This window comes from Chrysochloris asiatica, unplaced genomic scaffold, assembly GCF_000296735.1.
Source record: "Chrysochloris asiatica unplaced genomic scaffold, ChrAsi1.0 scaffold00393, whole genome shotgun sequence".
In the NCBI taxonomy this organism is placed as follows: Eukaryota; Metazoa; Chordata; class Mammalia; order Afrosoricida; family Chrysochloridae; genus Chrysochloris; species Chrysochloris asiatica.
The window spans coordinates 1,083,289-1,096,889 of NW_006408911.1; the positions used below are offsets into that span (position 1 = coordinate 1,083,289).

Genomic DNA, 13,601 nt, shown 5'->3' on the forward strand with positions numbered 1-13,601 from the left:
CTTTTCTCAGGCCAGCTGATCTGCAGAGGCCATACATTTTTCATGAGGACATCCCTGAGTTGTTGCTGCTTTTTTGTCTGGCTGCAATGTCTTGAGTGGAGAGGTTCCCAGAATCTAGCACCCAAGGTGCAGAGAGGAAAGTGGAAGAGAAAGGTGTTTTCACAGCTTGGTCTGGGCAGTAGAATGCACATGACTCTGGAATCAGAAGACACAACCCCATTCTGTTTTTCTGGATTCTTAGCCAGCTGTCAGCCGAGGTCAGTAAATAGGCTGCATCTCACACATCGCCTCAGCCGGCAGTGGCTGTCTGCAGCATGCCGAACCTTGTCTTCATGGACTGTAGTATTAGGCTGTAATCTTCACACAAGCACATCAACGGGTCTTTTTTCCTGCAGAGCCATGGGTAGGTTTGAGCCACCAACCTTTCCATTAGCAGCCAAGTGCTTTAGCCACAGCACCACCAGGACTCCTATGTTGTTGTTGTCAAGTGCCGTTGAGTCAGTTCTGACTCACAGCGACTCAGTATAGGGTTTCCAAGGAGCAGCTGGTGAGTTTGAACTGCTGACCTTGCAGTCCAGTGTACTAACCAACCCACAGTGCCACACCGAGAAGCCACCTGCATTTTCACACTCACCAACAGAACAACTCCCAGTAGCTCTAATCTTCCTGAGACCCAGTCAGAAATACTCCCTTCCCGGACAGTTAGTCAGTAATGATTCCCTCGTGTGGCTTCCCATTATCCCTGTGGTAGGTGAAGGATGTTGGTATCTTTGGCCAATTGGAATCCACCTCCCTCTTTTAGTGCCTTCCCTGGACTATGACATTGGGTTAATGATGCTTCTCTTCGTCTCTCAATCAGTGGTCATGAGTATCAAGTGAGGTGGTCGTGGGCTTCTCATGATAATTGTGACCTAATGATCATGCAGTCACCTGAATGTTGCAGATGATGAATCTGAGGACCCGAGAGGTCAGGTACTTTCTCAGCCTTACACAGAAATGGACCTTGAACCTGGATTTGCTGACACCCAGGGCTCTGTCCACCACCCCAGGCCACCACATGTGTGCCACAGCGTTCTCATGGCTGACTTTGTAGAAGTAAATTGCCAAACCTTTATTCCGAGGCACCTCCTCTGGGCAGACTTGAACTTCCAACCCTTTGCTTAGCAGCTGAATGTTTAACTGTTTGTACCACCTAGGGACTCTTATCAGTGTTTAAAGGCTGACACATGTCTCTGGTCTTCATATTGGTTGGGAAGAATGACAGATTGCAAGATTCAGCTGTCTTCCCCAAATATTAACCACTCTGTTCTGATCACTTAGCAATTAAAAAAAAAAAAAAAAAAGTTGAGGGGGTGAGTGGGTAGAGAGAGAGTGGTCAGGTCCCAGCTATGTGACCTGCCCTTACAACCCAGCTGGAGGCAGACAGTAGGGCTCTTTCAGCCAGTGGTTTTATGAGCAAGCATTCATCATCACCCAAAGATGCCTTTCCCTGATAAGTCTGGGGCTGACGTATTTGGGGTTTTCACCACCAAGCTCCTGATGCCTGCACTTAGCTTGCTTATGAGCTGCTTGCTTGCACTCCAAGCAGACATCTTGGAGACCCTGATGCTTTAACACACTAGGCATACCACACTATGCTGTTGTTGTGGACCACCCCTGTTACCCGGATGTGCTCTGCCAACCCCAGGAACTAGCATAGACCACTGAACCATTCTGTTTCCTTATCACAGCGATTCCCACCTCACAGAATGGCTGAGCTCTTGAATGTCGAAGTGTTCTTTCAAAATGTGCTGTATGGTTTCCAAAAAGTAGAATAAAAAATCCTTGCCTCTCATTTTATCTAGAAGGAGATTTTTTTCTTTCTCTAGTGGCTGGTTGGAGCTGGCCTTCTCAGCGTCTCTCTGGTGAAGGGTCATGTTTGGTTTCCTATTGATTGCAGGAAGATTTGTGGTCTTACTGCAGGTGGTGAGAATGACTTTCAGGCCACGTGTGATTTCCACGTGACTGATTGCAATTGGAGCCTTCTCAGGAGAGGAGTTCTCTGAGCACACACTTGGATGTCAAACTGCTACACAGTTGTCTCAGCATTTATTCACAACTTCTGACTGTGGACCAGTAACAAAGATTTTGTGGGAGTGGCCTGGATGGTTAGACAAGGAGGCTTCAAAGAGTTTGTGGAAAAATGGGATGAAAACATAATGGAGTTTTTCTGTGAATTGTTTGAAGCTCTGGTCTACACAAATATTGAACAAGTAAGTCTACTATGGTCCATGATCAGTGCTGGGTGCTGGGAACACTGTGACCTACAAACCACTTGCTTCACTGCCATGTGGGAGAGTAATGAGAACGAAGTAAAGAGATATGACATCATTATAGTTGTGAGAAACAACTGAGGGAACCAATGTGGTAGGAGGAGGCATGGCATCTGCTATAGGTTGGATTAGTGGAGGCCTGGATGTGAGACTTGGATGTCAGAAGGGCACAGGGAAAGAAGAGGGAATGGGCGTATCCTGCAGAAGAAACTGGAAGAACAAGTCCTTGAGCAAGGCAAGAGCTTGGTGTATTCCAGAACTGCAAGGAAGAAGACCAATGAGCTGAGAGGTACTGAGTGAGGAGCTGTTGCGGGAGCCCTGGGGGAGAAGTTGGGGGGAGTCAGACTATGCAGGTGCTCCTTTTCCTCGGGTAAAACATGTAATCACATGACAGCCTTGCCTCTCAAAATTTGTAGAACCCCTGTTATTCTCATGAATTTGTAGTGTCAATAACACCTGGAAGCTTATAGAAATGCAGAATTACAGACCTGCCCTAAACCTACTGGAGATGCCCAGATCATTGATAAACACAGTTAAATTTGAGGGACCTCACATCTAGTCTGATGGTTCTTGAATGGGGTTGCATGTAGCATCTGCTCACATCGGTTGATTCTGACTTAATGGTCTGGGGTGAGACCTAGGTACGGGAACTGTGTAAGTCTTCCCAGAGGATCCAGTGGACAGCTAGGGCGAAACCTACTAATGTGGACACAGACCAATCGACTCAGGAACCTCTCTGCATATGTTAGCAGGCACTCACTGTCTGTTCCCTGCTCATGTTTCTCTTTGAGCTACTCAAGCCTGGCAGAAGGAACCCAAAAGGTTCTTTTAGCTCAGTTACCATTTCATCAAGCAGCTTGAAAGCTTGGCAAGGCACTGCCTGTGTCTTACATTCAGGGTGCTCCCTAGGCTCTGATGGTCACAAGTAGCTGGAAGGGCAATTCATGTGATGCAGGGTCACCTTCCATAGGCTAACAGCAGAGAGGCTAGAGAACTACAAGAATAGGGTGAGTGACAGGCAGATTTAGAGACAAACCAATTTCCTTGGCCTGAAGGATCTGGGGTAAAATTCCACAGATGGGAAACTGGTCATGTGGGATTGGAAACTGAACAGGCATGGGCTAAAGAGGTGGGGCATTTCAGGCTTGAGGCAGACAGGCTACAAGAAGCCTAGGGCTGGTGAGAAATGGTTGAATGGAATGGCAGTATTGTATATCTGACCATGAAGGATTTTGAATGTTACTCTAAGGAAGTTGGCCATGAAGGACTTTGAATGTCACTCTAAGGAGGTTTAACTTGACTCAACCAGTTGGGGTGGTGAATGTAGCAAACGAAAGCGAAGGGAGGGATCACTCTGGTCTCTCCTTTATAAAGGTCATGACTAGATGATACTGATGGGCCAAAATGGTACAAGACTTTGTGCTACTGCCCTAGGCATGGTGGACACATTGTTCAAGCAGGAATACGTTGAGAGTGAAATGGAGACTTGAGATGGAACTACTGAGAAGTGCTCTGGGACACCAGGTGTAAATGCTCTGGGACACCAGGTGTAAATACTCTGGGACACCAGGTATAAGTACTCTGGTACACCAGGACACCTGGGCATAGTTACCCAAGACAGAAATCTACTCAAAGTGTTCAAGTTTGAACCATGCCCCCTCATCCCAAGGTTTACGTGGTGTTTCTTCTACTCTTCCTGGGGATGAGCTGAAGACAACTGGATCTGTAGCCATTCCCCCAGCTCCTGCTGAAGTGGGTCCTCTGTACCCAACCTCAGGACTGTACACCCCCACCCACACAGCAGCTTCCTTGCTAGTGCTGCTACAGGTTATCCAACAACCTGCATACTCTCAGAGGCAGAGAGGGGCATTCCAACTGAGAGTCTCTGACTCATAAACAACCAGTGATAGGGCCTTGTCTTGCTGTGGGCAGAGAAGATGTTCTATACCCCTTGGGCAGCACAGGACTCCCGGTGATCTTAATCCCCACTGGCTAGGACAGAGGGTAGAGAAGGGAAAGGTAGCTGTTGGTTCCACCCTTAGGGAGTTTCTGTCCTCAGCCGGGTATAGAGATTTGGCTGTATGCACTGCTGTTTAGACGATGAAGGGTAACTGGAAATAATGTGCTAAGCAGTCACTCAGCACCAGTTGACAATGGGGACAGGTTTTAATGCCAGCATCTGCCTCTAGCGTATCATTCTTTAGGAATCTCTTGCTCTCGTTGAGTTTTTCTGTTCTCCTGAGGGCCTCTCAAGCTATTTCTCCAAGGCTTCTCTGGTTGCCTTTTCCCCAGGGATGCAATAAACTATTTGGATTTCCCAGCTGAGCCCAGGAGATTTCAGCTCTTTGGGAGGAGAAAGGGCTATTTCTCCATTCTCGTACAGACTTGCCAAAGGCACAATTCAGGCCATGTTTAGGAGAAATGACAGGAGACTTCAGCTCTTTGGGAGAAGGGACGCCTGTTTCTCTGCTCTTCTATAGATCTGCACGGGGCACACCTAGGCCACACTGAGGGGAAATGAACTGTTCACAGGCAGAAAAAAGCACTCTGAGAAATCTGAACTATAAACCATGCCCTGTTCAGATGTGAGGAGTCTAAAGGGAGCCATAAATGACCTTGTGCTAATACTAGAAGGGCCCTTACAGTTCATAGGAACTCTCCTACACGTTTCATTGACGGGGAAGACTGATGCTTAGGTAGTCGTCACTTCAAGATTACAAAGTATGGCAGGAACAGCATCCAAACCACAGCTACTCCTACCAATTTTGTTACCATATTGTGGTGCTGTGGACTCATGCGCTGGACTGCAAAGTCATTTCAAATGCAATGTCAGCAGTTCAAGCTCACCAGCTGCTCCTCAGAAACCCTATACATGGTTGTTATGGGTCAGAACCGACTTGACATCACTCAACAACAACAACCCTCTCCCTGTGTCATCTTCAGAATTCAGAAACCCATGGTGTAACTAATATTTATAAGGACAGGAGAAAACCCCTTGATTGGGTGGATCTGTCTTACCAGTTTCTGGGTGACTCCTGGGGGAGCCCACTCATAGGTGATGGTGTCAAAGGTGGGGTCTTTCCCAGTGGCAATAGGGTTGGTCATGATCATTCGGTTCCTCTTGTAGATCCGGATGCCATCCCCACCTTTCACTCGGGCCGTCAAGGTGGAATACTTGGAGTCCATCAGCAAACGGCCAATTTTCCGGTCATCTTCCAGGTCTGAATTTAAGCAGTGGTCCTCTTGGCTGCATTTGCAGGACTTGCATATTTTCCTGTGGGAAGAGAGAGAGACAAGTGAGAACAAGCTCCGGAAAAGAGATACAGAGCATGAAGCATCCATTCTTTTGAAAGCAAACATAGAGTTTTGCTAGAACATATGATCACGAAGACAAAAAGGTCACTGGGATTTGAACTACTTTTTGGAGACACCAGACAGAAGTCTTTCAATATATTGGGGATTAGACTGTACTTTTTACTGGTGAAAAAAAGAGCAGAATGCTTTTCCTACTCATTGGGATCACTGTTGTTGTCAAGTGCCTTCGAGGCTGTTCTGATTCATAGTGACCATGTCTGGTTTCCGAGGAGCAGCTGGTGAGTTTGAACCTCTGACTTTGTGGTTCAACCCGACCTTGAGGTTAAGTGCTTATTCTGTGGCGTCACATCACGACTCTGGTTTAGAGAGGCTCTAAAGCAGAATTTTGCACACTCCATGGACTAAGCCCAGCCCACAAGCTGCTTTTATAAATAAGGGTTTACTAGAACATGGCCAGGCTCATTTATGTACCTAATGTCTGTGACTGCTTCCTCGCTACAATTTTGAGTTGAGTACAAATAAGAGTCCCATAGGCCTGCAAAGTCTAAAATATTCATTGTCTTCATCTTTACAGAAAAAGTTTGCTGATATCAGCTCTCAAGAATGATTCAGATTGTCTTCCAAGACTCATGAGCTTTGAAACATCAACTTTCAAAACTCTTTTAGCACGTACATCAAAACTAGAATACAGCTGGAAATTTTCTTCAAGAAACTTGTGGACAGAACCCAGGCGTGAGAGGGTGAGCTTAGAAAACCCCTTGAACTGCTGGAAAGATTGATGCTCCCAGGGCTAGGTTTTCTCATGAAACTGGGAGAATGAGAACTCTCAGGGGAAGGTTAAAATTCACTCAAAAGCCAAATGCTTCTTTCTGACAATTAAAAAAAAGGAGTGTCCGGCTGGTTTGTGTCTTGTTGTTAATGTGTAGAAACCCAGAGTTACATGGTGTGAGAAGGAATTACTCCTGTCTTTCTAGTCTGTCACTATAGCTGTTTCAGAAGTGCTACAGCACAGGAGCAGAGAATGGGTTAAATAAAAGCAGCGGTGTCTACACCTACTGAGGGGAGGGGAAGACCTACTCAATGGAGAAGGAGCTCTGGTAGCATAGTGGTTAGAAATTAGGCTGTGAACCTCAAGGTCAGCAGTTCAAAACTACCAGCTGTTTTTGGGGAGAAAGATGAGGCTTTCTGCTCCTGTAAAGATTTATAGCCTCGGAAACCTTGCACAGGGTCTCTATGAGTTGGAATCGACTCCACAACACACCACCATCACTGCTCAATGGAGACTTTACTGACAGGAAGTCAACCATTCCCAGCCAGGCAAGTCCACAGGAGCCCTCATTTCCTCTTCTGACTTGTGAGATTCATGAAGTCCCTTAATATTGATTGAGGGGCTACCAGGGGCTTGATGGTCTACATCAGTACTTCTCAACCAAGGTCAGTTTTGCCCTAACATTGGTCAATGGTTGAAGATATTTTTGGTTGTCATGACTGGGAGGTCAGGGATGCTGCTATACATCCTACAATGTACAGGCCAGTCCCTAGGACAAAGAATTATTCAGCCCAAAATGTCATCGGTGCTGAGTTTTAAAAACCCTTTTCTATGTAAAGAGATCACCACTCGTGTGTCAGTTTGTCGTAGTGTGGCATCTAGCATGTTGCTAAGTTTCTGGAAGCTACCCCCCAGCAGGGTCACTCAGGGTGGACAGGTTTCAGCAGTTTCTAGCCTAAGACACACTTGGAAGAAAGGTCTGGCAATCTCCTTCCAAAAACCAGCCTGTGGAAACATTATGTATAACATAGAATGCTCCTTTGAAGCAAGAATAGTGAGACTTCTACTCATTTACTTTAGGCCTGGTGGTGGTGTTCTTTTAGGTAACACCAGGTTGGTTTTAACTCTTAGAGACCCTATATAAACAGAACAAAACACTGCTCAGTTCTCCAGCATCCTCACAATTGTTGTATTGGAGCTCATTGTTGCTGCCATTGTGTCCAGTCCATCTTGTTGGGAGTCTTCACTTTTTTGATGACCCTCCAATCTACCAAGCATGATGTCCTTTTCAAGGGACTGCTTCCTCCTGATTACATGGCTAAAGTAAGTGAGCAGAAGGCTCACCATCCTCATTTCTAAGGCGCACTGAAGTCCTGGTGTGGCGCTGCAGGTTAATGCGTTGAAATGCAAAGTTGGTTTGAACTGCAAGGTGGCAGTTCAAGCTCACCAGTAGCTCCTTGGAAACCCTATACAGGGTCACTATGAGTCAGAACCAACTCACTGGCACTTAACAACATTCTGGCTGTACTTCTTCCAAAACAGATTTGTTTGTTTTTCTGGCAGTCCATAATTGAAATACATCAGTTCTTCAGAATGCATCAATTTATCTTCCTTATTCATTGTTCAGCTTTTACATGCGTATGAGGTGACTGAAAATACCATGTTTGGGTCAAGTACATCTTAGTCCTCAAAGTACACCTTTGCTCTTTAACACTTTAAGGAAGTCCCTTGCAATATCCTTGTCCAATACAATATGTCTGTAGAGTTCTTGACTGCTGCTTCTATGAGTATTGATTGTCGATCCAAGTAAAATGAAATCCTTGACAACTTCAGTCTTTTCTCCATTAACCATGATGTTGTTTATTGATACAATTGTGAGCATTTCTGTTTTCTTTATATTAAGTTGTACTTCATACTGAAGGTTGTATGCTTTGATTTTCATGAGCAAGTGCTTCAAGTCCTCCTCACTTTCAGTAAGCAAGGTTGTGTCATCTGCATATCACAGGTTTTGTTAATGAGTCTTCCTCCAATCTTGACACCATGTTCTTCTCATATAGTCCAGCTCCTTGAATGACTTGTTCGGCATACAGATTGAATAAGTAATGTGAAAGGATATAACCCTGATGCACACCTTTTCTAACTTTATACCCCTTATTCTACTTGAATGACTGCCTCTTGGTTTATGTAGTTTCCTCATGAACACAATTAAGTGTTTTGGAATTCCCATTCTTTGCAAAGTTATTCATAGTTTGCATGACCCACGAAGTTGAATGCCTTTGTGTAGTCAACAGAATACAAGTAATCATCTTTCTAGTATTCTCTGCTTTCAGCTAAGATCCATCTGACATCAACAATGACATCCCTTGATCCTCATCCTCTTTGAAATCTGGCTTGAATTTCTGGCAGCTCCCTGGTGATATACTCTTGTAACTTTTTTTTTTTAAGTTTTTATTGTGAGGTTTACATGGGAGAACATCAGCTTTACACTCATCCTATCGTATTTCGCTTCATTGCAATGATTGCAATCCCCTCCAGACATCATCATATAACCCTAAAGGGTACACCACACAGGCCAGCTCCCCCGCCCGCTACACCCCACCCCCACCCCCACCCCCAGCCATCAGCACACAACCCTTCTCCCGCCCTGGGTCCAGTGTCCCCAGCAGCTCCATCTGTCCACATCATCTTCTCTGTTTTCATCCCTGGTGTCACTGCCTCTCTGGGTAGGGTCCTGCCCTCCACTCTTATCACTTGATGGTCCCAGGGACCTCCACTCCTGGGTGGCAAAATCAATCATTCTCCTTTTGTCAAAAAACACCTACCTCTACATTTCCTAGCCTCACAGTCAGACCTGATGGCAATTATTCACCATTGTACCACAAGAGTCTTACATCCCCAGTTCCTATTCCCAGCCTGGTCCCAACAGATTGGAAATCATTCAATGGTGATTCTACCTTCCCCCACCCCATCTGGAACTAGGCTCCCTCTTGAAAGCTTGTAAGCTAGTCACTTCTTGACTTTATACGCCACCTCCCCCCCAGCCCATTTTGGGTAGCCAGTGTCTATGTTGCCCATCCCTGTCAGCCCTGTGTACCGAGGGATTGGGAGTGATCCTTGCTGTAAAGATTTGTTCCCTTTTTTGAGCTACTACCGACTCCATGGCACATAACAACAACAACAACAAACGTCCATAAGTATAGGTAAAGTTCATTAAATTGTAGCAGGTTACTCTATTTTCCCTTTTCTTTGTTCTTCTGGAGTCCTGGTGTGGCACTGTCGGTCAATGTGTCAGACTGCAAAGCTGTTTGAACTGCATGGTCAGTGGTTTCTTCTTCTAGTCAGGTTCTGATCATCCAGCCAACGAAGCCAGGTCAAGTGGGTATTATCTGCAGGTGTGGGTGTTCTTGTGCATCTCCCCTCACGTCATATCAACTGGACACTTCACACTCAACTCTAGTCCTCTGTGACCATGTCACTGCCTCTGGGCCCAGGAGTCCCTGGGTCTTGCCATACTGCTGGCCATCCAGGTCTCCACCCGGTTTCATGGGGGTCTATTGAATGTGGTCAGGCTCAGCTTGCAACTTCATTGCTGTTTTTTCCCCTCTTTCATTATCAGTGATCATCGTGGTCACCAGCCAGACCACATCCTGCTCATATATTCCCCTTGAGTCTCAGTCTTGGAAGGGAGTTTGCTCTGAGGGGTCCTGACCACTTGCTTTGATGACTCTTGGGCAAACAGCTTACTTGTTCTTATAGTAATCAATCAGACTGCCATTATTGTTTCGGAATTTTCCTGCCGGTCTTTCTTTAACAAAGCATCTTCTGTTCTTCTAGCCACTCCAGGCTGGTCTACTTGTCCTTTGCAGTGAAAATTTCCTACCTCAGTCAGTTCTGGATGGGGTTCTGGATTCCACCTATGGTCTTGTGCAGTATAAAGGCTCCACAGGAAGCCTCTTTCACTGGGCAACTTCTAGCCTCCTTTAAGGTACTCCAGACAGTTATAGGCTGAAGATGGACTTAAAAGCTTTCTATAGTGATGATTCTGGCTATTTCTTTCTCCCCACCTTAAGTGTCTATTTTACAATGGTAGGCAAGGTAATCCAAGATTCAAAAGACAGCCAAGCATCTTAACACTATTCCCCCCTTTTACCCCTTCAAACTGTGCCTCAATCACTGTACCCCGGAGCCCTGTTGCTCCAAGGTTGTGCCAACATCATCATTTACCTCTGTCCCACTTAGCCCATACAAACCTGCCTAACTGTTCTCCCATATGCCTTGTTCTTCCATTCCCCTTCCCCTTCTTGTGTATTGCCACCATGTCCTCCCCCTTGCCCCCCGCACCCAAGCTATCCTGTGTCTATTCCTTACCCTGTACTCTATCTTCCCCTCCCTCCCCCCCCCATCCCATACATCCTGGTGATCAGCAAATATATATATAATTTTTCCCCCTTTTAGTGTGGGTTCTTTCTCTTACTCTTTTACAATAATGGTCCTATGCAGTATTCCTCCTTTTGTGACTGACTAATTTCACTCAGCATAATGTCCTCAAAGTTCATCCATGTTATACAGTGGCTTGAAGCTTCCTTGTTGTTCTTCAAGGTAGCATAGTATTCCATTATGTGTATGTACCACAGTTTGTTTATCCATTCTTCAGTTGATGGGCATCTTATTGCTATAATAAATAATGCTGCTGTGAACATTGGTGTGCATATATCTACTCGTGTTATGGCTCATATTTTTTGTGGGTAAATACCAAGTAGAGGGATTTCTGGATCATAAGGTATTTCTATTTCCAACCTTCTGAAGAAGCGCCATGTTGCTTTCCAGAGAGGTTGGACCATTTCGCAATCCCACCAGCAATGTAGGAGGGTCCCAGTCTCTCCATATCCCCTCCAGCATTTATTGTCATCTACTTTTGTAATCTTTGCTGTTATTGCTGGTGTGAGATGATATTTTATTGTTGTTTTGATTTGCATCTCTCTAATGGCTAGTGATTGTGAACATTTATTCATATGTTTGTTTGTTGCCCGGATCTCTTCCTTGGTAAAGTGTCTGTTCATGTCCTGTGCCCATTTTTTAATTGGGTTATTTGTCTTTTTCTTGTAGAGGTATTGTATTTTCCTATGTATTTTAGAAGTAAGTCCCTTGTCTGATGTGCCATTTCATCTGTGTGCACAGCATAATTCTCGAGATAGTTGAGTCCTTTTATGTAGGGGTTTTACAGATTGTTCTATGGTTTGTCTGTCAGGCCCGTAGTGCCTGCTTTTTTCTTGCTATATAGGCCTGCGTAAGGATCCTACACAAGGAGTTCTGGTAGCGTAGTGGTCACGAATCGGGCCACAAACCACAAACTAAGCAGTTCGAAACCACCAGCTGTTCCACGGGAGATGAGGCGTTCCACTCCCGCAAAGACTCACAGCCTCAGAAACTCTGCACAGGGTCACCATGAGTTAGAAACGACTCCACGGCACACAGCCACCAAGGATCCTGCACAAATCAATTTTAGGGCTGCAACCCCGAGGCTGATGTCATCAGTAGCTGCCAAGCTCTTTCTCTCTGTACCATGGGAAAACTGTGGGGTCAGCTGTAGACTTTTTTGGGGGGTGGTTTGCACCCACCCTTCTGAAGTCATCTGGGCTGGGCAAAGAAGGTGCAACTGGGAAGAGGAGGAAAAAATCTGTAGAATCTCCCACACCTCCTTTTGCAAATGTCCCTGCACCGCTTTTAGCGCCAGTTCCCTGTGCCGGTCTAGCTGTAGCCCCACCCTCTAAACTCTGCCCAGGCGGGATGGCTGTAGAGGGAGTCCCATCTCCGGATTCCTAACTCACAGTATTTTCCTTTATATTGGGATTTTTTCACTTGAGAGTGCAGGAAACTGATGTCCTGGACCTTATGGTAGATCCAGAGCTCTGGTGGTGGTCTGTGAATACAGCTTCTGTGAGTTTTCAATCCCTCCCCCACGGAGCCTTCCCTACCTGGCTTTCTTTGCTGCTGCCCAAACCAGAAGTCTGCAACTATTTTTTAACTATCTTCAGAAAATTTTACTTGCATGTGATAATTTCTTCATTCTGCTGGGTTATCTTTCTTTGGAATGGGCACACATATAGATATCTTTCAGTCAGTTGGCCAGGTAGCTTTCTTCCAAATTGTTTGACATAGATTCGTGAGTGCTTCTACTGCTGCATTAGTTTGTTGAAACATTTCAATTAGCATTATTCATTTCATGGAGACTTTTAATTTTTTTTTCTTGCTAATATATTCAGGGCAGCTTGAACTTCTTCCTTCAATACCATTGGTTCTTGATAATATGTTACCTACTGAAATAGTCGAATGTTGATCAATTCTTTTTTGGTACAGTGACTCTTGAAGGAACTCTGGTAAGTGTAGTGGGTATGACTTGGGCTGCGAACCTCAAGGTCAGCTGTTCGAAACTACCAGCAGTTCTGTGGGAGAAACATGAGGCTTTCTGCTCCCGTAAAGATTACAGCCTCAGAAACCCTGTACAGAGTCACTATGAGTCAGAACCGATTCCACGGCACATAACCACCCCCCACCCCCACCACAGTCCCTGTGGATTTCTTCTGTCTTCTTTTGATGCTTCCTGCATTGTTCCATATATTTTCCATATAACCCTTCAATATTGCAATTGAATGTCTGAATTTTTTTTTTTTTTTTTTCAGTTAGTTCAGTTACTTAGTGTGGTCTTCCTTTTTGATTTTCTAACTTAAGGTCTTTGCACATTTCATTATAGTACCTGACTTTTGTCTTCTCAAACTGTCCTTTGAAGTTTTCTGTTCAGCTCCTTTTACTTCATCATTTCTTCAGTTGGCTTTAGCTACTCTATATTTAGCAGGAGAAAGATGAGGCTATCTGCTCCCATAAAGATTTTCAGCCTCAGAAACCTTGCACAGGGTCTCTATGAGTGGGAACCAACTCCATGGCACATAATCACCCTCACCACCATTCTACATTCAAGAGCAAGTTTCAGAGTTACTTCTGATACCCATTTTGGTCTTCTCTTTCTTCCCTTTTTCATGGCCATTTGCTTTCTTCATGTATGATATTCTTGATGTCATACAGTGCTCTGTGTAGCAAATCCATTCTTGAAATTGTCTCTAAATTCAGGTGGGATATATTCAGGGTTGTATTTTAATTTTCTTGTTGTTGTTGTTGTCAGGTGCCATCGAGTCAGAATCGACTCATAG

The 13,601-nt window shown here is 45.1% G+C and overlaps 1 protein-coding gene across 1 annotated transcript in view; it reads right to left on the reverse strand.

Moving 5' to 3' along the window:
• LMCD1 (LIM and cysteine-rich domains 1) overlaps positions 1 to 13,601 on the reverse strand; it is an 88,732-nt gene that overhangs the window by 25,909 nt on the left and 49,222 nt on the right. Inside the window, exon 2 of the mRNA XM_006876591.1 lies at positions 5,331 to 5,586. Coding sequence (XP_006876653.1) covers positions 5,331 to 5,498 — 168 coding nt within the window. The 5' untranslated portion in view covers positions 5,499 to 5,586. The remainder of the gene's footprint in view (positions 1 to 5,330; positions 5,587 to 13,601) is intronic.